The following is a 22,355-nucleotide window of genomic DNA, read 5'->3' on the forward strand; positions in this document are numbered from 1 at the left end:
TGCAAGAAATTGCGTTTTGGTTGGTAAAATTCAAACAATAGAGGACACCCTTTGTTGTGAAATAACCCTTTTTATGTTAATTCAATCGATTTTGGTTTTAAGAGCAAAGTTTTCTGAATCAAATATCATGTCGTTTTTGGCTATATTTCTTACAAGAAACAACTGAACAAGAAAACAAACACATGGCACATTACAATTATGATTTAATTCTAACTTAATTTGAAGGTCATACTTGCTGTTTCTAGAATTTTTTGAGGGTTCATTTTTTTTAAATAAAGTTTATCGCTGTGTTAAAATTTTTGTTAGCGGTCTTTTGTTTCATCGAGATAAGTTACGCTGAGATTGAAGTAAAATTTAAACACTATTTTTTGAAAATACAAAGTATATATTTAGAAAATCGAATTCTACAATAACTGATCTAACTTTGAATTAAACATAATTCCCTGTTTAACTATTATGTCTTCTGTTTTAGCGTTCAGGAAAATAATCATTTTATTCGTGAATTTTCTGACTACATACGAAACTCAACTAAAAATTATGCGAACAATGTAAACAATATAATTTTAAATTTCAGTTTAAAATAAAATTATGAGAAATTGCTGTTCAAAATAAAACATATGTGGGTCATTATAAAATCAACAAGCAAAAAAAGATCCAATATGTACACTACAGCCAGGGCACGCCCTTCACACCTGCATTGCGCGTAGAAATTTGCGTCTGCAGAAAATTTCACGCGGTGTTTGCGTACTTATGAAAAAATTATCTATCCAAAAAGATAGGAAAAGGTGAGGAGAGGCTAAGGGCCAATATGATTAGTATATCCAGACGGTGGCAAAACGCGCGAAAAACCGAGATGGCGAACATTTTCGATAATCCATATACGTTACTCTTTGTTAATAATGTGACGCCTGGGGTACATATAATTAAAATTTTCTAATCAATAATTATAATATAAAATGTTTCGTATATAAGCAGGAAAGAAGCATGAAGGTAAAATATAAACTATTTGAACATTTGAAAAGTAAACAGACAATGTTGATTCGATTCGAATTTGAGAAAATTTCAAGAATCGCAGATAGAATAAGAAAAAAGACACGGAACCAAAACGTCTTCTTGTTGCCGACTTACTAACTTACTTGGGTATTCTCCTTATTTTAAAATCCGGAAAATATTTATGATTCCAATAGGTAATTTATTTTTAATGAACATTTAACACGTATATCATTTCTCATTTGGAACCATGTACTCTTTGTTAAGTAAAATAAAAAATTAGTTACTATTGCCCAAAGCATGATACGTTGTGTTCAAACTAAACATTTTGTTCAGATTATTTATATTACTCCGTTGGTGCTCAAAAAACATTCACAGTGGTTAACACTTTTGGTCTTGATAACACGTAAACTACATCTCGCGAAACATCATATGAGAAACAAAATCATATGTCAAAGAAGCACGTAGACAAGGGAAAATGGGATCATAGCTTTTCATCTTGATATCGAAGTAAAACCTCGTAAGAAAGTATGTGCAACACTAATCTTGCAAAGGACTAGAGAGAAAGTTACTTCTGCACGTAAGTCACAAAAAAATGTGAAAACTTTGAGAACATTGCCACGAATACTTACTTACATACATATGACATTTTATCTATATCACATCCTAGTAAAATGTTTATAAAAAATTATCAAAATACAGTATAGCAAATGATACCTAAATGTGCAATTGAAATTCAAAAAAAACCTCATGAATCGAAGAAAAATTATGAGTTATTGCATTATTGTTTTCACAAATGTTTCGATTTTAATTTTTCCGTTATCTTCTTGTCCGGCTACCAATTTGTCAAACTCCTCGTCTGAGAGTTTGTCGCCTGAAAATTGTTGTGAATAAACACTAAAACTGAAGAGAAAACGGACATACCCATTGTAGTCAGCACTTGTCTCAATTCAGCTGACGTAATAAATCCTTCGCCTTCCTTATCAAAGTGTGAGAGTCCTTTTATAAAGTCTTCCATTGAATACGGGATTCTGAAAATGAAAAGTGTTTAATCATATGGTGGAATTCAATTATGTGAACAATGCCGGGCTTGTAAAATCAGAGATAAAATTAAAGAGTATTTTAGGTCGCTGGCGTGCAATTTGTATTGATTCGTTGCTTTGTAATGTTCTAATGTGAAGTCAATCAGTCCGCTTTGTCAAGTTTTTTGATTTCCTGACAAAAAATAATTTAGTTCAAATTTTAGTACGTATACAAGGTTTATTGGAACTTTGTTTTGAGGACATTAATAAACTGCTCCCCATATTCAGTACTAAAAATTTTTTCAAACACGACTCTATTTTCAATGTTAAAATCGAAATCAGTGCTTACTCACTTATTATTGCGAACATGACTGAGTACTGGCAAGAAATTTTCAAATGAAATTCTGGCGGTTTTATCAAATTTAGCAAGACATTGATGGACGTCAGAGTTTTTTGGATTTTCATCGAGTGAACGGAGAACTTCGAATACCTGAATGTGTTTTAAACTTGCTCTTGCATCAACAAAGCGATCAATGAAACTTGCCTGTGCAGCATCAATCTTGCCGTCGCCTTTTTTGTCAAATAGCATAAAAACTTCCCGACATTCTTCCATGTTGTCAATGGCCTTCATTCTAAAAAACTTTCTTTTTTTCGTTTTTTAACTGGCTGATTATATTGGAAAAAAAATGATGTTCATATTAAATTTCTATTAAGTGCTTGATGAATAAAGTTGAGAAAGTAAATTCGATTATCAGAATTTTTCCAGGTTTTTGCAAATATACTAAAAGTTTGAGAAAATTACTCATACGAAGAGAGAATTAAAACTGAATTTATAAATGGTATTGGCCTTCAGATTGGTTTCTCTTCAAAAACTGGACCGTTTCAGAGGCACATCATGTAATGTATTCTACTTCAGTTACTAATCGGGCAGGATAGAAAATTTGCATTTTATGAATAACAAATCATGAAACTTTGATTTTTCTATGCATCGGCCTGCACATGCATATACATTATTGGAACTTTAGAATGAACAAAATGAACAACATTCAAGCAACAAAAAAAACAAGTCAAAAAATTTGGTTGTTGCTCCTATAATTCTGGCTTCCGGAAAATTATATAAATGCTTGGAAATTTAATGCGACGGCAAAATAAATTCCTACAATCATTATTGTCAAAAACATGTATTTTAAATGACTTTTAAAATTTGAAAACTGTAAGAATGACAGGATGGGGGTGAATGAAAATTTCCATGGTAAATAATTAAAATCTAACCAATCATATTTTTTACAAGAAGAATAAAAAATTGCGAACAGGCAGGGATAGTTTGGTAGAATGCCGTACAGAGAAAAACATTCCAGAATGCAAAAAATCACGAAAAATAGCAGGAAAAATAGAAAAACAATAAAAAGGATAATAAAACACTTAAACCGGTATGATCTCAAAATTGTATAAAAACAATTAGTTTTATACAATTCTTCAAAAACATGGGATTTGCCAAACCTTCGAAAAACAATAAAAATAAAAAATTTAGCGAAATTTTTCTCGGGAACGTGCACATTACTCAGGAAAATTTTTTTGCACACCAATACGACGCCCGATATTTTATTGGACACTCCAGTCTTACAAATTTTTCAACCAACACATTTTGATCTACTTTTATGCTGCGGCCCGCGCACCGCGCACATTTCATCTTTCCATTGTTTCTTTTTCACCTCCACTGTCTCGCCCTTGCATTGCTAATTAGAATTGAGACAGTTCGAGCATTGATATCGTTTTTTTTTCTTGTTGGGATTTCCTTTTTTTAATGTGTTATAGTTTTTGTTAAGACTAAAGATTAATCAATGCTCTGTCAAATCATTTTTTTGTTTTCCTATTCCAGCATCCCAGTATGAAAGTCTTTAAAGTATTTAGTTTGCGGTGCTCTAGAAATTTTTCTGTGTTTGAAACCAATTTCCATTAAAGTGAAAAAACTTGTGTTAATAACCTTATTTGAATTTTTCAAAATATCAATTGAAATACTTCTTTGCTTTTTCAGTAATTTTAATTAAACCGGGTTAATCACTTTTTTACAGATGTTTACACACGGACAGCTCGTAAACGACAGGTACTTGATTCTTGAAGAAATTGGCAAAGGAAGCTATGGCCACACTTATTCGGTGTAAGATACCAATGTTCGAACGGGTTCAACAACAAAAGCAATCAAAGTTTCTCCAATGCTCGTGGGAGAACGACTTGAAAATGAACCAAACTTCTACCAAGAAATCGACTTTCTGAAGCATTTAGCTGGAATCAATGGTGTCCCTGTGGTTCACAAACATTTTCAATACGAACAGAAAAGAGTTTTGGGTAAGAAAATAATTTTTTTAAAGAGATTTTTCCATTACGTTTCAAGTTTGATGCTATGTTTTGTTTAAATTTCAGTGATGGACAAATACTTGGAGAATCTTGAACAATTCAGAAAGCGGAAAGAAGATGAGAAGCTTTCCCCGAGAGTTGTCATCAAATTGGCTTTTCGCCTTGTCAGTATCCTGGAGCATATTCATCGCAAAGGGGTTGTTCATCAAGACATTAAATTGGACAATGTGGTGTTTGGTGCAAAGGTGATCAATGAATTTTTTATAAGAGAAATTCTTGAATTTCTTCCAAATGTTTAAGTTTCTCAAAAACAGACTCGAAAAGTTTTTGGCATTCAACAAATTTTTCAAGTTTTATTATATTTGCGTGTTTTGAAGTCTTAAAGAGAAATCAATGTTTTATCAAACACTTTTCAAAATTGGAACACTTTGATGAAATAAATGAAACTGGTTACCAGATTAAAAAAACCACCTTTGAAATTGAAATAGCTTATTCTTTCAGGTTGGGAACAAACTTGATATCGTCCTGATTGACTACGGAATTGCGGCATTCACTAAACCAAAACCTCCACGAGATCTTGTAGACGGAGCTTTGCATTGTACTACCGATTTTTCAAGTAGTGTATACGCTTCACCTGGACTTGTACAAGGTCTAAAAGGCGACCCAGTTGATGATCTTCAGATGTTGTCATTTATGCTTCTGTGGGCTTCCAAATATAATCCATTTGGCGAGGACTCACTTGAATCTTTGAGAAAGAAGAAGGAGTTTGTGAGTGAAATATGAATTCAAAAAATGAATGAAATAAAAAAATCTTTTTTTTTTTAATTGTAAAACTAGTCACCAAAATTAAGACCTAAAACTAAGATTCCTATCATTTTTTGAACTAACTTATAAATCAACCATGGTTAATTAGATTTACGGTGGCAATTCCAACAATAGTAAAATGTTTCAACACGCTTTTATCATTAGAAATGCCTAGTTTCTATTGAAATGAAAAATCACTTTATTTGGTTATTAATTTGAAAGCGAATACTTATTTTGCATTTATAAATTCATATTTTCCAGATTGCCAAACCAAGCATCTTCACTCAAGGAGATTACAAATTCTTGCGACCAGTTATTTCGAAAATTATGGAACAGAAGCGAAGCAAACGACCTGACTACAAAGCTATCTCCAAGAAGTGTGCCAACAAAGACAACTATTTCAATCCAGATACGGCAGTTCATCTTGGAAATGCATACGAATTTTTTTAAATTATTGAAGACGTCGCAACAAGGATTGTTATGCGTATAACGCAAAATCTCTTTCTGTGTATCATTTGATTGTGTATGTTGATATGCATATCCAAATATTTTTTTTTGAACTCTTTGGCTTCTTGTACTAATTTATCATTATTTTTACTCTCACCTTTGATTTGTTCTGGCTAACATCTGCAATTTGATTGTGTCGTTTTTGTTTATCCCATCACTAATTTGTTTTTCACGACTATTACAATAAATTGAACGAGTTCTGGTTTTGCTTCAAAGGATTAAATCAAATTTCAGTTTTTCACAAACAATGATAATGCTGTAATAATACAGTTATAGTTCAATGAAAAGCGGTACAGTGTGAGGAACGACATGGGTAATTTCTTTTTTTTAAGCCATCGGTTCTGGGTTGCGGTATGCGATAGGTGGCCAGAAATGACCAAACAATTATTTAAACTTTTTTATTCGTAAAATTTTAACAGTTAAAACTTTGAATTAATTATTAAAGCATTGATACTGGCCCGAAATTAAGAATCTGTCAATTTAAATGACGTGATTTTATAAGTTAATGTAGGTGCTACTTTTTTGATTTTGTAAAACATATACTGAATGAATTATAGTTTATGAAAAGTATAAAGACAAGAAAACGGATAACAAATGTTTCTACTTTACACTGACGATCTTTTTAATGAATGATGTTTGAAATATCTCAAAATCAGTCATATCACAATAATTTTGCCGCATCCCCTATCCTAAAACGTTCGAACGCTTCAGTAAGTAACTGCGCTGAAAATTGAGCAACAGACGTGGTTGTTTTATCTTACGGCTCAAAAACTGTTGGTTCAAAAGTTGTATTGCAATCTATTTGCAATCTATACTATTTGTAAGATTACTGATTTGTTTGAAATACTGATACAAAATTGATTTTGGAGCTCCTTACATTCATTCAACAATCAATCAGTGACATATTTGAGATATTGGAAAAATAAAACAAATTGAGGAGAAAATAGAATAAATTAACACATTTAGCAAAAGTTTGAAGAAAACACGTTACAATAATCAAAAAATCATTGATGAAAACTTCTGGGGAAGACATTTACAATTCAGTTCAAGTGATTTGAAGAGTTTGATGAGAACCTATAAAAAGCGCACACCGAGCAATGATATTTCAGTTTTAAGTGAATCTCTAATATCGTCAATTGGAAATGGACCAGCGGCTGCATCCAGGATAGCTTGATAGTTGGGACGAGTGCCTCGAGGTTGTGCCATAATCGCTGTCATCAATGGTCGCAAGAATGGACGGCCTTTCACGTATTTGACCGGATTTGTGATCTGAAATAGTTTGACTAGAATGTATGGAAATTTCAGAATTGGTATTGAATGGCCATTGTACTTAAAATATATATTTGCTTTTTCTATACTAAAAATGTGAAATTGAAGATCTGGAATGGCATGACTCAGATTCAAAACTCAAAAATCTTCAAAAATCTGCTCAATTCTGAATTTCAATATCTATTGCTTCTAACAATTCTAACTGTTATACTGTAAACTTACAAACTCCGCCTTCTTTCGAGAAGACTCTTGCCCGATTGGACCAAACGGATGGTAGGCCGAGCACCAGATGAGCATGATTGCCAACATTTGCAAATCATCGACAGCATCAGCTTTGAGACCTTCTTCGAGTGCTGGCGAAACGTGTGTGTGTCCGCGAAACATGATTTCAGGAGATTTTGCGTCTGGCGCAAGGGCGCGGGGCGGAGTTCCGTTGAAAGTTGAGAGGCCATAGTCAATGAGCACCAAGTTGACTTCACTCTGCCCCTGAAAATGTTGTTTTCAATTTTTGGCTGTATGTATGAAATTGGTACTATATGAACAGACTTAACAAGACTTAACAAGAAAATTATCATAACTACCTCATCTACAAAATAAACACTGCTTAAGCGTTACTCCGCAAAAATCTGAACTATATTTCTTAACAATCCTTACCCTTGAGCGAATCATCACATTGGTCGTTTTGAGGTCACGATGAATGACACCTTTTTGGTGAATTGCCTCCAAGACGTTCACGAGGCGAACAGCAATTTTGATGATATTCAAATCGGAAATTCTTCTATCGTCGCATCGCGTTCTGAACTGCTCCAGAGTTGCCAGGTACTTGTCCATCACTGAAAATTTACAATATATGTATAACTTTGAAATTGTGGAAAACTAATAGTTGTTATCTCAGAAGTTGCCAATAGAAATTTTTATTAAAAAAACGTTATATTATATGTGCTTACTCATGACTCTTTCCCGTCCAACTTGAAAATGCTGGATAATATTGGGAACACCAATGGTTCCTCTCAAGTGATTGAGAAAATCAAACTCGTTGTAGGTTTGCGGGTCGTCGAGAAACTGTTCTCCAGCAACCATCGGAAGCACTTTGATCACTTTCACCCTGGATCTGCTTTGATCTTGTTGGTCGAGAACCGCGAAAATACGTCCAATCCTTCCTGGGCCAATATCAAATCGGATTTTGTATCTTCCGAGTAGCACATCATCCGGTTGAACCATCTGAAAACGTTATTTTAATTGAAAAATATTGAATATTTGTGAAATTGAGATCGAGAAGCACAAAAACGCTCAAAGAATTAAAAGGCAGTTTTTATTTAATAAAAAACGGAAAGTGTTCGCTGAAAGCTGCAACGTCCCTGCACGTAAAAAATTTCACAAATTGCATGTAATACGCGTTTGATTTGGACAAAAATGTATCAAGTACAAAGAAAAAATCAAAGAAAAAAAACAATATCAGAGAAAAATCCCGAAAAACAAGTGACCCCGACGAATCTGATACAAGACTAACAATGCAACGTGGCAGTGAGAGAGGAGAAGTACGAGAGAAAAGAAGAAAAACAAAAACAAAACGGAATGAGTAGTCATTTAAAAGTAGATCAAAAAATTGCAACGATTCTTGGACAGGCCTAGAAACAAAAAAGTTATATTACAGAATATTAAAATTATTTCAAATTATTATTTTGTAAAACCTTTTCGCAAACCATTTCTAGACGTTAAATTTGTTTGTTACTGTGCATTTCAGGATCACAAATTATAAAAATCAGAAAAAAAGTGTTTCTTCTCATCCAGTTTAAGTTAAATATCCTGGTTTTTTGTACAAGGTTCAATTTTTGTGTTCAAAGTGTTTGCTCTGACAATTCATTTAAAATCAGTTGGCGGGAATCAAAACAGAAGTAGAAGAAATGCGTGAAAAAACTCGATCTGAAATATGACGTTTTTCTAGTACAATTTTTTTCTGAAAAAATTAAGTAAAGTTTGAAATTTTCTGCAAAATTTGGTACAACTACGAACTCAAAACGATCTTGAAGACGATTTTTCAAAAAAAAAGTGTGTTCTGACATAATCTTTGCTTTTTTATGTAATTCAAGGGCAACATGAAATTCTTGCATAAAATGAAAAATAATACTTTTCTAGCAGTATACTCACTACTTCAACTTACAATCTGTTTAGAAGTAAACTTTTCAATAAAAAACACGGCCCCCTTTCAGTGATCCGAAAGTATCCTAACCGAGCCGAAAATTACCATTTTAGTATTCACTAATTGATTGGTCGTACATTCATACATTATTTAAACCTTTAATTTATTGAAATTGAACTAAATTTTGAATTTACTCGTTCAATTTTAAAGAAGACAAACGCACAGTATTTCTTGTACATAAGTGATGCGATATTTCCAGTTGTGACTATTTTCTATAATTTATGGCTAGGCCTGTGGAGTGGGTCGCCCCATTTTTTTGGGTCGGTCGGGTCGGGGTCGCGACCCATTTTTTTTGTCGGGGTCGCGGCCCCGACCCACTTTTTGAGTCGGGGTCATGTCCCCGACCCATTTTTTCATAATTTAACAGAAAATTATCAAAAACTTGAAAAACTATTTTTTGTCAAAAAACACGTGTAAAAGCTGAAAATTATAAAATTATCGTATTTTCATCAATTAAAAAAAAACTATATTTTCGATACAAACAAGCATAAGAGTCAACGTTTAAACACGATTTACAACAAAACAAACATGTTTTTTTCAATTTCAAACATTTTCCGAAAATGGGTCGGGAACGCGACCCCGACCCAAAATTGGGTCGCGGGTCGACCCATCTCGACCCATTCAACAGGCCTATTTATGGCAAAGTCTTACCGTCTGTACATTCTTTTTAAGGGCATTTGAGCCTATATTTGTTCATATCTGTTTAAAATTGAATACAATTAGAAAACCCGTTTCAATTTTTATTTGAACGCTTGCCATAAATGTAATGAAATATATAAATTCATTTGAATGAGAAAAAAAATTAGTGATCTAAAACGTCGAAATTTCAAGTAAAGTATTTTCCGATGGGAAATTAATTGCATATAAATTTGAATAAAATCCTGGTAAACTTGTCCTGCCATCATTATTGCATTGATCGAGGTTTCTGAAAAAAAATCTTATTTGAACTGAAAAAAAATAAAAGAAATGAAAGGAAACTATTTGCACACTGCGAGCTTGTCATACAAGACAATTAGTGAAATAAGTTACAATTGAGCAAGACCCAAAAACTTTTAAATTTTTTTTTGGAGTGCACTTTTCGTCTAAAGATTAAAATATATTTCTCTTGAAAAACTTTTTTTAAACAAAAACTCACAATTTCCTTCAAAAAATGTTGTTGAGTTTGGTGTTTGCTTATTCTTAAATGAGAAGCTGCAGCGCTGATATATCTTTTGTAGCATGTTTTTGACTTCTAGGTGACTCAATCACTTGGGCCATCAACTCTAATTTCAGTGGTTCAGTATTGTCCAGTGGACTTTCTTCATTTGGATCATCTCCGTTCAGAAGTCTCAAGTTTCCCAAAATATCTCTCATCGAATTGTCGAGAAATTCTTTTGTTGGTGGAAATATATCAGGAAATTCAATTGGAACGGTGTCAACCATATCCAGTTCAAACATTCGAGGTGCTTCATTAAGATTATCTGACTCAGGTTTGAGTTTCTGTTTAACTATAAAGTGGTCCAGTTGATCTTTTGATGCTTTTTTAATATGAAACTGAAGTCTTGACTTTTGAGTAGCAGCACATGTTGTAGAAAAATTTGATGGTAGTTTTTCATCAATCTGCCTCAAATGTGCCTTCATTTTTTTAGATGTCCGTTTTGACTTTCCTTTAAAGAAACTGTTGATTGATGGGAGTTGTGTGGCATAGCAATCTGTTGACACAGGGAAAATTCCTCGAGTATATCCTTGGTTTCTTGGTAACTTCTGCGAGTGGCTCTGAACATTCAAGTCCGTTTGTTCTTTTAGAGAAGCACATTTTGATTTGGACGACCAGTTTGATGCTCGATTAGGGATGTTTCTTTGTCTACCATGCTTCTTACCATCTCGGGCAATCTTGATTTTGTCAGCAAGTAAATCTCTATGATTGAAATTATATTTCTGCCTTGAATCGTCTATAAAGTTGCCATTTGAATAATTTTGCAGATTACAGGTGTCAATGTGAATGTGTTGTGAGTTCAGTTGAAGCGACGGTTCCATATGCCTTATTAAAAATAATCTTAGAGAAGAGTGGCGTCCTTGGCCAATTTACAGATTTTATGTAAAAATGATTATCAGCTCACGTGAAAGGAAGTTTGTTGGCCAAGTTTGAATACAATATTCTGAAAAATTGAGATTAGTTTCCAAAAAGCGATAACGACGAAAACGGAAAAAAATGTAGAGTGGTCATGACATTAAAAAAAGTGAACATCCAGCTACCTAATTTCCAAAACTTTGAAGTGTCTCCAAAAATATTTGTACAAGAAAACAGGATTTGAGTTAGAAGGCGTATATTACTCAACAAAAAACCTCGCATGACATCCTTCTTCATTGGTATGTGGTTTCCTTGACAACGGGCAGCTCTCTCTCTCTCTCTTTTTTCAAGATTTAGTGCAGAGTGTATATAAAGTGCGTATGAAAGAAAATAGATAAGAAATTGGAAGAGAGTTGTCGTGAGAAGTAAAATGTGCGATCAAATTCGAGTCGTTGTACATATGAACAAAATGTTCTTCGAGTTCGATCGAGCTTAGTTCTGGAAACAAAGACGGAAAACAAGAATAATTATAATAAATAAAATTTTGAGCAAAATTTTTATATTCACAGTTGGATATAGACAAAATTTGGTCTTATACAACCTTGTAACAAATTTGAAAACATTTTCATCCCCGTTAAATGTGGCAAGTTGATATATAGAGTTTAGGAATATCAGTCTGCACGCTTCCCAAGTTTGCCGAACATGTTTGATCACTGGCCTGTACGCTTAAAAAGTCATGATCTTCTACGTGCGCATTTAAAAAGGTACGGTTTGTGAAATTATTTTCATGCAAATAGTTCTAGCTCACAAAACTTGATGTTTAATTTTTTTCATAAAGAGTTTAAAAAATCAAAGTATGTGCTATAAATTGTGATTTTGATGTTTTAGTTCATTAAAAATTAAATCGGTTTAAAGCCAAACACTAATCTGCTTGTCATCGAAAAATAGTTTCAAAGGTAAGATTATGGTCTTTAAAAACACGTGATAACTTATTTTCTTATCACTAACACAAAGATTCCGAAGAAAACGTGTGTAGTTTCTTTCAAATTGATTCATTCACTTTCAAAAATTATTAGTTCCTAGTGTCAACCTTAAATGTGATTTCAGAAACAAGTATGCTCAAGTGGATGTTGACAGTATTATTATTATTCACTTTCGCATTTTCAGGAGGTAAATTTGAATTTCTATCAGTTAAAATATATGCACATGAGTTTATTTGCGCTAACCAAATTATGCTGTTGTCGCTTGATTCGTAGTTTCAGTTTTCAGTTTCTACAACAGGTTGTGTTTGTTATGAAGCTGGAAATTATACCGGCCGATCAGCTCCAATTAGCAACTCATACGATCCTGACGGATTTTCACCATGTTACACGGATTGCTCATATGTTGCTTATGCTGGCGATGATTCACACTATTGGACGGTAAGAATTCAATTTCAGAAAACAGCCAAGAATGTAATACTTTTCAGCGTTTGACTTTTCACTGGGGTACCACTACCAATTCAGGCGGATTAATTCAAATTTTCGATGGACCATTAGCCACTGGTACTCCACTCATTCAGTAGGTTTATCAAACTATACACTTGTTCAAAAAAAATTTGTTTGGACTAAAGCAGTTTTATTGTAGAATATCCGAAGGAGAAAATGTTCTGAGCGGTTCTTCAAAAAGTAACATCAAAAGCACATTGCCAAGGATCACTGTGAAATACACACAGACTGGAAATGGAATAAGTAAGTTGAAAAAGTGCATAATGCCCAATGGTCTCTTTTTCGCTAATTTGAACTGAATGGAAAATACTACGAATTTTAAAGAAGTAAACAGTTCCAAAAATATTCAGACATTTAAAATTAGCCATCTTCCGTGATTGGAGAAACCTCTTGCCGTACACTTGCCCATTTGACCTTGACGATTTGATTTTTTACCGGCATGTAGGCTTGGTAAAACATTTCAAGCAGGTTTCGCGAAATCTTGACATACAATTTCATACAGAAAATGTGCGAAAATACTTTATGCTGTGAAAAATTTCATATTCATTGCTCTATTTTTCTTTAAAACATCAGTTTCGACAAATTGCGGCTTGGCAACATTCAAAACTAAATACAATTTATGTTTTCAGATATTTATTATGGTGTTATAAAAGCTCTTCCAAATGCTCAAATCAACTGATCAATCATTTCATCGAACGCAGCTACTAAAAGTCAAAACCTTTCTTTTTCTTTTATTCTATCATTTTAATTTTAATAAAATTTGTTTGTTAAATTTTTTTTTGAACGATCCCTTGTTGAACAAGTATTCGAAACACTAAAACCAAAACATGTGTCCCTTATTAATCATCTGAAAAGCACTAGACGCAAAATGCACCAAAAAAAGAAACGTTTTTGTACAATGTATAATTAAAAAAAAACAAAATACACTACACTTGTTCCATGAAAAACCAAAAAATCGAGAGCTTATTTTCAGATCGCAAAACTGATCTGTTTGTAGAACTTTTGTACATTGGTTGGTTAACAAATAATGAGCCCAACCCTTTATGGTTTTTAGCCAAATTAAGAGAATTAAAATTCTTGTCAGTAAACACTGTGCATTGGAATTTTTTTATTACCCTCTATAAAAGAATGTACGTATGAGTGTGGCAGGTCTCGCAAATATTTGGCCTAGTTTATTATTGGTTTTATTTTGATTTGCATACTTCGTTAATTTTCTTATTCAAAATTTTCAATAATTCGAATTTTCAAATTACAACAATTCATTCCGTATTTTTATCAACATTGTTTCTTGATGTGTATTTTGACTTCAGACCGAAATGTGGAAATGGAAAGTAATCTTACTGTTTCTTGCGGAAATGTTTGTCTCTGGTAAGATTTTCTCATTTCTATTGCATAGTGAAATTTACAAACCGAGAAAAAATGTTCAGAAGTTCATATGTTTTCATTCTTAAAAACTAGTTCAACCGGATTTCACATTAACATATTTCAGGTGTTAATGGAGATTGTGCATGTTATGAAGCTAACAACGTTACCGGAAAATCTGCTCCAATTAGTAATTCTTACATGACGGAGGATTTTTCGCCGTGTTATCTTCCTTGTTCCTACGTTGCATACAGTGGAGATGAAACTTATGGATGGACGGTTTGTTTTTCATTTTTAAACGTGTTTCAGCTTAAATCAGATCACGTTTGCAGGGCCTCGTTCTCAACTGGAAGACCACAACTAACTCTGGGGGAATTATTCAAATTTTTGATGGACCAAGTGCAACAGGAACTCCAATTATTCAGTAGGTTTTCCATTTGTCAGCTGGAGGGCGCTTTTTCCAATTTTATGAAAACTTCTCAAAAAACGGCAATGCACTAAACAATTAGTTAATGTTGCGGGAATGTTGTACATCTCTCGAAAGTTGTTTTGCAAATCATCTATCGCATTTTTTGATTTTTTAATATTATATTATATTAGGTCTCCAAATAAGTTCCGGGTCAAAAATCATAACTTTGTTCGCTGTGTATCGATTTTTATGAAACTTTCGAAATTTATGTTACCAACCATGGTCTTTAATTTGACAATAGTCACAAAATTCTTTGGCCGCCCCAAGTGTCCTAACTCGAAGACAATTTTTTCAGGCATTTTTCCGATCTCGCTTCTTTTCAGCTTTGAATTGAGGTTTGTGATCGGAATTTGCTTTGTTTAGCATACATTATGAGAAAACAATAAAAAGTTTGGAAAAAAATCCGTTCAAAAAAATTTTTTTTGTCGATCGTCAAAAAATCTTCAAAAACTGTTTTATCGAAAATTCTTGATTTTTCATACAAAAAAGATGTAACCAAGTGTAACCTATTTTTACACAAACAGAACATATCAGTTTAGTTCGGAACACTAAAATTATATTAGAAAATATAATTTTTTCGGATAATTTCTGAGTTTTTTGAATATTTCTTGAGATTCATATTTCAAACTCAAATGGTTTGTATGTGTAAAAATAGTTTACACTTGGTTACACTATTTTTGTATCAAAAATCAAAAATCTTCGACAAAAATTTTTTTGAAGATTTTTTTTTTCAAACTTTAATTCAAAGCTGTAAAGAAGCGAGATCAGAAAAATGCTTGAAAAAATTGGTTCCGAGTTAGGACACTTCGGGTGGTCGAAAAATTTTGTGACAATTGTCAAATGAAAGGTCATGATTGATAACATACTTTCCCAAAGTTTCATACAAATCAATACACAGCGAACAAAGTTATGATTTTTGACCCGGAACTTATTTGGAGACCTAATAATATTAAAATGTTGATTCTCAACTAAGCGGATATTACAGAGTTGCTGAAGGTGAAACTATTGCAGCTGGAATTGGTAAAAGTCTCATTAAAAGTTCTCTTCCAGTCATTACCATTAAATATTCTCAAACAGGATCTGGAGCAAGTATGTTTATTTTGAATATCAACAATGGAACATTTGTTACAAATGTTTACTACGGATCTATTTCAACTGCTGCTGGCCTTGCACCAATCGCGGTTTCAACAACAACAACCGCTATGCCAACTACCAGAAGTTACAGTAATCCAAACTTTGCTTACGATCCATATTTTATAACTCATGATATTTTTGTTGTGATCAATCAGAGAACCAGTGGTGGAATGGCTGCATTAACTAGTGTTCGTTTAATATTAAATCAAATTACTTTTTTAGTGTAAAGTTTACTAGGTAACGTATTGACTTGATTAGTTCAGATTCTATGTATTATGATCACAATATTACTCGTTGGACCAATCTAAAATTAGTTTTCACGTAAATTACACTTTTTCTGCGAGCTTTTGGAATAGTTTATTCTCAATGTTACATAATTTTCAGCTGAACTTACAATTAAGAAAACTTTATGTATAATTATTACACAAACTTTTTTCTAAACGTTGGGTTACAACAGCCATGTTTTTAATTTATTTAATTGATATCCCGATTATTCTAATGAAATATCAAAAACCCATTAATGTTTTTTTCAGCTCAATGCCTTAGCGATCAATTTTGTCACCTTGCTCTCAACCACTACGGACATTAATAGTGTCAGCAGCTCACGACTTTCATTAGCAACACTTACTCCATATGATCCATATTATTCTGTTCAAGGAGGTGTAAGTTTGTTCAGAATTTCAATATATTGTATCTAACTTGACTGGAACAATGTCCACTTTTAAGTTTTCATTGAGGTTTCTTGACAATTACTTCATGCCGGAAATTGTATAATAGACATTTCCAAATGAGCATAGCCTGTGTTACTTTCAAGAATAATTTCCAGATTTGGGAACTGAGCGCAACAGATGTGTTAAATAACGTGCCACGTAGTGGTGTCACAATTGAAGGAGATATCGACTCGTAAGATTCAATCAATTCGACAAAACTTATGATAAACTGACATTTCAGTGCTCTCATAGGTCTTGCAGATCTAGCATTCACAGTCAATAAAAATGCTTCAACTGATACCAGGAACAATGTCCAACGATCCGTAGTCTTGTTGACAGCTGAGTGGTAAGTAGGTTTTTTAAAATATTTATTTTGTTCAGCTTCTTTTCAATTTTTGATGTTTTCTTTTTTTCGTTCATAGCCACTCCAAGTTTTTCCTGACTATTTTCAATTTGAAAAAAGTTTCTTAGAAATTTTCATCAATTTTTTCTATGTAAGACTTTGTTTTGATTTGGCAATGTAATTTTCATAACAGTAGGTGAATTACATGTAGTCACATAACATCATCTTTGTTTATATAATTGTATTTAGATGGATTCTGTCCTGTTGGGGCCTGGTTTGGTTTGCTTGGTTGTTAGATTAGTATTTTAAGTACACAATTTATTTTTGAAAAAAACCCCCAGTCAACGCACATCTATCATTCATAATCATTCAGGCCGTCCAATGCTTTATTGGGAGACAATGTTGCCTCTAAATTTACTGAGCTCGGATTGAACCTGTTAGTTGTTGGATACAACTTGACGGATGCTGAAACAAGTCAACTTCTGAGAACTGATCGATGGTACAATGCAATCAACAGCTCGGATTCCAAAATTACAAACGTTGCTGCCTTCGTGAACCCATTCTATTTTAACAATGGTGCAAATAATTTCTGTAAGTTGTGGCGACCATAGTTTTTTTTTCTCTCATGTCTCAAGGAGGTCTAGGCAAGTAGGGACAAAACCAAAAAAAAACATAGATTTTGATTATTTGTTTTTTTAATACTTTTATTCAACAAAGAACTTTGATACTGAGACTAAATTGATCTGATTATTAATAAAAACAGGGTGTCCACCTTTTGGCATCACAAACAGTGTTGATGGCACATATTCGTGGTTCCAAGAGCCATACAACTATACTGGACCACATGGCATCAATGGAGTCTGGACAGATCCGTTTGATGGACAGACCGGAAGATACTGCAACTTTGCTAACAACCAATATGTCTACCAAAACAATGCTGTAAAACTTTTTTTGTTAGTCGGGACTGTAATTATATGTTTTCTTATAGGGCGGAAGTGTGAAAGTTCAAGTCTACTTTGAATTAGAGGCAGGGAAAGACTTCTTGAACTTCTATGATGCTTCAAACAACTTGATTGCCAGGTGAGATACTGATATAAATTTTGACGAACAATAAGGAAATATGAAATTTAGCCCTCTTCATTTTTACTTCAATCGGATTTGAAGTTTTCAATTAATCAACCCCCGGCGTTCGGACCGAACAAACATGCGTCCGGTTTTCAGGCATTCAAACATTTTCCGAGTGTAGGATTTCACAGCTGCCGACAATTTCTGAGTTTGGCCACTTATTGTACTTTCAATCATATAATTTCAGAAGGAGTGGCTAAACTCGGAAATTGTCTGCCACCGTGAATACCTACTCTCGGAAAATTTAAACATCGTCAAAAAACCGGACCACCGGACCCCCAATAGTCTAATGAGCATAACTCTTTTATGGGCATAATGTGCATCATGCGCAAGTCACAGTGTGCTCATAATGCTCAACTTTTCTGGCGATGTGTGCATTAAGCATTTACTGTGCTAAAACAGAAAAGTTCTTGATGGGCACCTAGAAAATTAACTGAAAAATCAGTTTCATGAGAAAATCTATATTGAAAATATCCATCATGAATCATTCATTAAAAAACTTAAATTTTTCAGTTTCACTGGATACGAAATTGCTGGAAGCTCCTTCTTCACGTCAACAACAACTCTCACGGCGCGTTTCACATCGGACAATAAATCAATTTTCCGTGGATTCTGGGTATCAATCACTCCACAGCCTTGAACGTTTTGTTGATAACTATTTTTCGTTCTCATTGAAGTTTATTCAAATTTTGGCTACATTTGTTTTTTTATCAGTTGTAATGAGACTGCATTTGACACAAATAACATTTAAGCAATATCGGATTGAAGTTTTGTTCAAACTATGTGAAAGGTTAAAAATAATTCAATGAAACAAAATTTATACAATCGCTCTTTTTTATCTTGTTTTGAAAACTTGTTTTGATTTTATACCAACAAAGCTGAACACTATGTATGATACAAGGCAAATGCAAAATAAGCTATGTTCAGATATGCCATATTTATTTAAGACGTGCAAAATCTGTTGTTTAATAAACTGATACAGAATTCACAAAACGCTTCAAGTTATTCAAAAAAACAATTTAAAAAGGCAGTCCAAGATATATTTTCTTCGTGGTCCTTCTGTTCCAGGAGGTGGAGAAAGTGTAGTTCCCGGTGGTTGTGGTTCTTCCGAGGGTGGAGGTGGAGAAAGTGTAGTTCCCGGTGGTCGCGGTTCTTTAGAGGGTGGAGGTGGAGAAAGTGTAGTTCCTGGTGGTCGCGGCTCTGCAGAGGGTGGAGGTGGAGCAAGTGTAGTTCCCGATGGTCGTGGCTCTTCCGACGGTGGAGGTGGAGAAAGTGTTGTTCCCGGTGGTCGGGGCTCTTCTGATGGTGGAGGTGGAGAAAGTGTAGTTCCCCATGGTCGCAAACGAGTAGTCCTTCGTCTCCTCGTGTGTCTATCTTGTAACTCGGAGCAAAAAGAGTCGAATTTCATCAGAGGTGGAAATAGTCCAGAACATCGTTTTTCAGTGATGCTACACTCCTAAAAATCAAAAATAGTTCAAACACTAACCGGTGCTGCGTTTTGCAAGAGATTGTTTAGCCTCAAGAAAATTAGGGAACACTTTTAAAATAAAAATTGATAAATGTCAAAAACATATTTTTCACTTACATAATATTGATCACAAAGTTCAGATAATTGTTTCAAATCGTCAATTCCCAAAATAATTGGAATGACAATATCCGCACATTTCTGGCTTGTAGACAATGAGCAATCTGGACCTTGTTTAAGATAAGAAGTTGGCAAAGAATAGACGGCTGTAAGTAATGCACACGCTGCCAAGTAATGCATTTTCAAAGTCTGCATTGAAAATGAATTCAGCTCTCTATTTATATAGTTGAGGAATAATATGTGAAAAACTGTTGAAAAGAACTCAAACCCCTCTACCTTTTGTTTTCAAGTTGGAATGTGTCCAATGAAAAGATTTTAATATGTTGAATGATAAAATGGGTTAGACCGTTTCAGATAAACAAAATTCATTGTTAAATTTTTTTTTCTGAGTCATTATATTGATGTTTATCGTTTACAGAACTCCAAACTTAAAACATCATACAGAAATGTGATTTATTGGTAAATTGGCTTAATTGTACTGGTTGAAAAATTCTAGCTAGTGTTATCCATAATTTTCAGGTGCAAAAGTTTTTCCAAAAAAAAAATCAAACCTGAAACTGGACTTTTATAGTTCTATTTTAACTGAAGTTTTTTTTTTCAAAACGAAAAAAATCTAATCATCAGATAACTTGAAGGTTTTTGATTCCTAAGTGCAAAATAATGGAAACTTAAGTGCCATGCAGTGGAAACTTCCGGTATGTCGCTTCAAGCGGGAATGAAGATGAAGAGTGTGCAAAAAATTAACTGACCTTGTATTGTGTAAATTTCACGCAGTCCAAAAAGTTGTCTTATTATTATTGGCGTGATTGGTAAATTACGTTTATTATTCTTCGTTCTAGAAATTTTTAAGACTAAAGCTGTTCGATTCATATAATTTTTGCAAGGTGGAGCATATTTATCACTTTTAACATACTGAGGTTACGCAACCTCTCTTTTCGCATCAAAACGCCACAAAAATTCCGCTATGACAGACACATTGTTGTAATATCTGCACTAATGAGCCCAATGAACAAACGATCTGTCATCTTGTCAATGTCATGGGATATGCAAATTTCTATTGATATCATCGAGCAGAAACTATTGAAGTTTCACGAAATTTCTAAATTTATGATTTTTTCCACAACGACCCCAATTGCTCGAAAAAGGGTGTCCTTCTTGCTTTAAATCAAATTGAAATTTTTTTGAATTTTTTTAAAGTGTTGTTTTGTTGTTTCTAACTTTTTTTACAATTTTGCCACAAAAAATTTAAAAGTCAAAAATATTGATGTTATTGGAGAATTTTTAATGGTTTTAGAAAGTATAATACTTTTTTAATTAGAAAAATTTTTTAAATCGGTAAATAAACTTTTAAAAGTACAGTTTACGGTATCGTAGCAATTAGAAAGATTTTAAACAGAAAAAACGAATTTGGAAATAAAGAAACTAACTAGTTGTAAAAAAGCCAAAAGGTACAGAACTACGGTATGTTGCACGATGTAAACTGCAAATTGTTCTGTTAATTTTCAACATTTTACCGTTTTCAAATGAACTTCAAAAATTAAACGTATTGATGTAATGGTAGTTTTTTTTCTCTAAACTCACTTTATTTATATAGTTGGCCAAAAACCGTAATTCCAGCAAGCGACAACTTGGGCAAGTTTAATTAGTACAATGATTAAAAAAACGAAAACTATACTTCCATAGTTTCCAACGTCATATGCAGGTATACCATTCCTTGCACAATTTACGACCACCATTTTGCCCTTTTTCCGTCCAAGTTTTTTTTTCAAGTTTTGGTTGTAAAACATAGCCGTTTTCTAATCAATCACTGAATCTTTTTGGTCTACGGACGAATAGCATCTCGCTTGGTTAGCACGCGGCCCTTTTAAAGAGAAATGACAAGTATTTGAGAGGGAGCAAGTGTATAGAACGAAGGGCGAATGGAAATAGAAATAACACCAAAAACCAATTGTCGCAGTTTTTCAAGGAGAAAGCTCTGGGGAGGCGGGGAGATAGAATTTTGAAGTGATTTGTCCTTTACAATTGATGGGACCTTGTCCTTCAATATACTCACGTTTTTTAAAAATGTTTTTTAAACTTGGTATGGTTTTTAAAAGTTCAAATTTTTATATTTATATTCGGTGTATGTGTGACTGTCCTTATTTGTTGTCTTGTCCTTTGTTTTTACTGGAACTGGGCTTATTTTTGAGCCCAAATGTTTTTGACAAGTTTGATATATATGCCCTTAAGAAATTAATCATTTATAAAATATGCGCATTTAAAAATGACGTGCTTTTTTATCTAGTTAAGTTTCATTTGAGGAAACGAGTGATATTGCTCGGCAATCACGTTTACACGTAAAATAAACAAATTTCTTTTAAAAAATAGATAAAGCCTCGAGCATATAATAATCACTACTTAATTTTTCATACTTCAAAAATGAAGAAAAACGATGTTTGAAGCAGTAGAGTGGCTGGCAATTGATAATTGAAAAAATGTCTAACCAGTAAAAATAATAATAATAAAAAGTTGCTGAATTTTAAATTGTGGTTCAAAATTGTTACTAACTTTTTCATCAGTTTTTAGTTGCTATTCCGTTTATTTTTAAACAGTTTCAGACAAACGGCACTTTAAAAACTTGAAAACAATTGTCTATTTCAATAATATCCCCAGTTTAACCAAGTTTTTCTATTTCATATTCTGTTTCTTGCTCACTTTAATTATTCTGAAAGCTATGTTACCAATTTAAGAAAATGGCTCAATGATCCAAGTACACGATTTGGTGACCTTTACTCTTCCACTTTCCCGTCATTTAATCTTCATTCGTATCGGTTTTTTATGACCAGGTTTCCATTTGCCTAACTAGGAAAAAGATCAGTGTTCTCCAAAAGAGCATTTTTAGATTATGTTGATATATACATACGATATTCCTGGAATGCTTCTATAAAAAAGGTGTATACTCAA

At 33.3% G+C, this 22,355-nt stretch overlaps 7 protein-coding genes across 7 annotated transcripts; 3 read left to right on the forward strand and 4 right to left on the reverse strand.

Annotated features, from left to right (window-relative positions):
• Positions 1-1,622: 1,622 nt before the first annotated feature.
• Positions 1,623-2,650, reverse strand: mlc-6 (EF-hand domain-containing protein). The gene is made up of 4 exons (NM_077974.5): positions 2,557-2,650; positions 2,366-2,502; positions 1,915-2,021; positions 1,623-1,864 (listed from the first exon to the last, which is right to left on the reverse strand). The coding sequence occupies exons 1-4, from the start codon at positions 2,641-2,643 to the stop codon at positions 1,764-1,766; spliced, it is 432 nt and encodes a 143-aa protein (NP_510375.2). The 5' UTR covers positions 2,644-2,650; the 3' UTR covers positions 1,623-1,763.
• A 1,434-nt stretch (positions 2,651-4,084) lies between these two features.
• Positions 4,085-5,877, forward strand: K04C1.5 (non-specific serine/threonine protein kinase). The gene is made up of 4 exons (NM_077975.4): positions 4,085-4,358; positions 4,434-4,612; positions 4,869-5,135; positions 5,433-5,877. The coding sequence occupies exons 1-4, from the start codon at positions 4,226-4,228 to the stop codon at positions 5,619-5,621; spliced, it is 768 nt and encodes a 255-aa protein (NP_510376.1). The 5' UTR covers positions 4,085-4,225; the 3' UTR covers positions 5,622-5,877.
• A 666-nt stretch (positions 5,878-6,543) lies between these two features.
• On the reverse strand, positions 6,544-8,174 carry E02H4.6 (non-specific serine/threonine protein kinase). Its single transcript, NM_077976.3, has 4 exons — positions 7,895-8,174; positions 7,602-7,780; positions 7,170-7,433; positions 6,544-6,947 (listed from the first exon to the last, which is right to left on the reverse strand). The coding sequence occupies exons 1-4, from the start codon at positions 8,166-8,168 to the stop codon at positions 6,753-6,755; spliced, it is 912 nt and encodes a 303-aa protein (NP_510377.1). The 5' UTR covers positions 8,169-8,174; the 3' UTR covers positions 6,544-6,752.
• A 2,152-nt stretch (positions 8,175-10,326) lies between these two features.
• Positions 10,327-11,163, reverse strand: E02H4.5 (Securin; the record flags this gene model as incomplete). The annotated part of the gene is made up of 1 exon (NM_001381142.1): positions 10,327-11,163. One exon carries the CDS (start codon positions 11,161-11,163, stop codon positions 10,327-10,329), a length of 837 nt encoding a protein of 278 aa, NP_001366741.1.
• A 1,141-nt stretch (positions 11,164-12,304) lies between these two features.
• Positions 12,305-13,459, forward strand: E02H4.7 (CUB_2 domain-containing protein). Its single transcript, NM_001136451.6, has 5 exons — positions 12,305-12,367; positions 12,467-12,618; positions 12,666-12,757; positions 12,824-12,927; positions 13,314-13,459. Exons 1-5 carry the CDS (start codon positions 12,313-12,315, stop codon positions 13,361-13,363), a joined length of 453 nt encoding a protein of 150 aa, NP_001129923.1. The 5' UTR covers positions 12,305-12,312; the 3' UTR covers positions 13,364-13,459.
• A 533-nt stretch (positions 13,460-13,992) lies between these two features.
• E02H4.4 (uncharacterized protein) lies at positions 13,993-18,652 on the forward strand. The gene is made up of 11 exons (NM_077978.4): positions 13,993-14,052; positions 14,174-14,325; positions 14,379-14,470; positions 15,501-15,837; positions 16,183-16,311; positions 16,476-16,552; positions 16,601-16,705; positions 17,076-17,293; positions 17,466-17,641; positions 17,691-17,782; positions 18,341-18,652. The coding sequence occupies exons 1-11, from the start codon at positions 14,001-14,003 to the stop codon at positions 18,465-18,467; spliced, it is 1,557 nt and encodes a 518-aa protein (NP_510379.3). The 5' UTR covers positions 13,993-14,000; the 3' UTR covers positions 18,468-18,652.
• A 181-nt stretch (positions 18,653-18,833) lies between these two features.
• E02H4.8 (Vegetative cell wall protein gp1-like) lies at positions 18,834-19,605 on the reverse strand (the record flags this gene model as incomplete). The annotated part of the gene is made up of 2 exons (NM_001270314.2): positions 19,413-19,605; positions 18,834-19,283 (listed from the first exon to the last, which is right to left on the reverse strand). Exons 1-2 carry the CDS (start codon positions 19,590-19,592, stop codon positions 18,834-18,836), a joined length of 630 nt encoding a protein of 209 aa, NP_001257243.1. The 5' UTR covers positions 19,593-19,605.
• Between the last annotated feature and the right edge of the window lie 2,750 nt (positions 19,606-22,355).

The sequence above is a fragment of the Caenorhabditis elegans genome, chromosome X (assembly GCF_000002985.6).
Source record: "Caenorhabditis elegans chromosome X".
Classification (NCBI taxonomy): domain Eukaryota; kingdom Metazoa; phylum Nematoda; class Chromadorea; order Rhabditida; family Rhabditidae; genus Caenorhabditis; species Caenorhabditis elegans.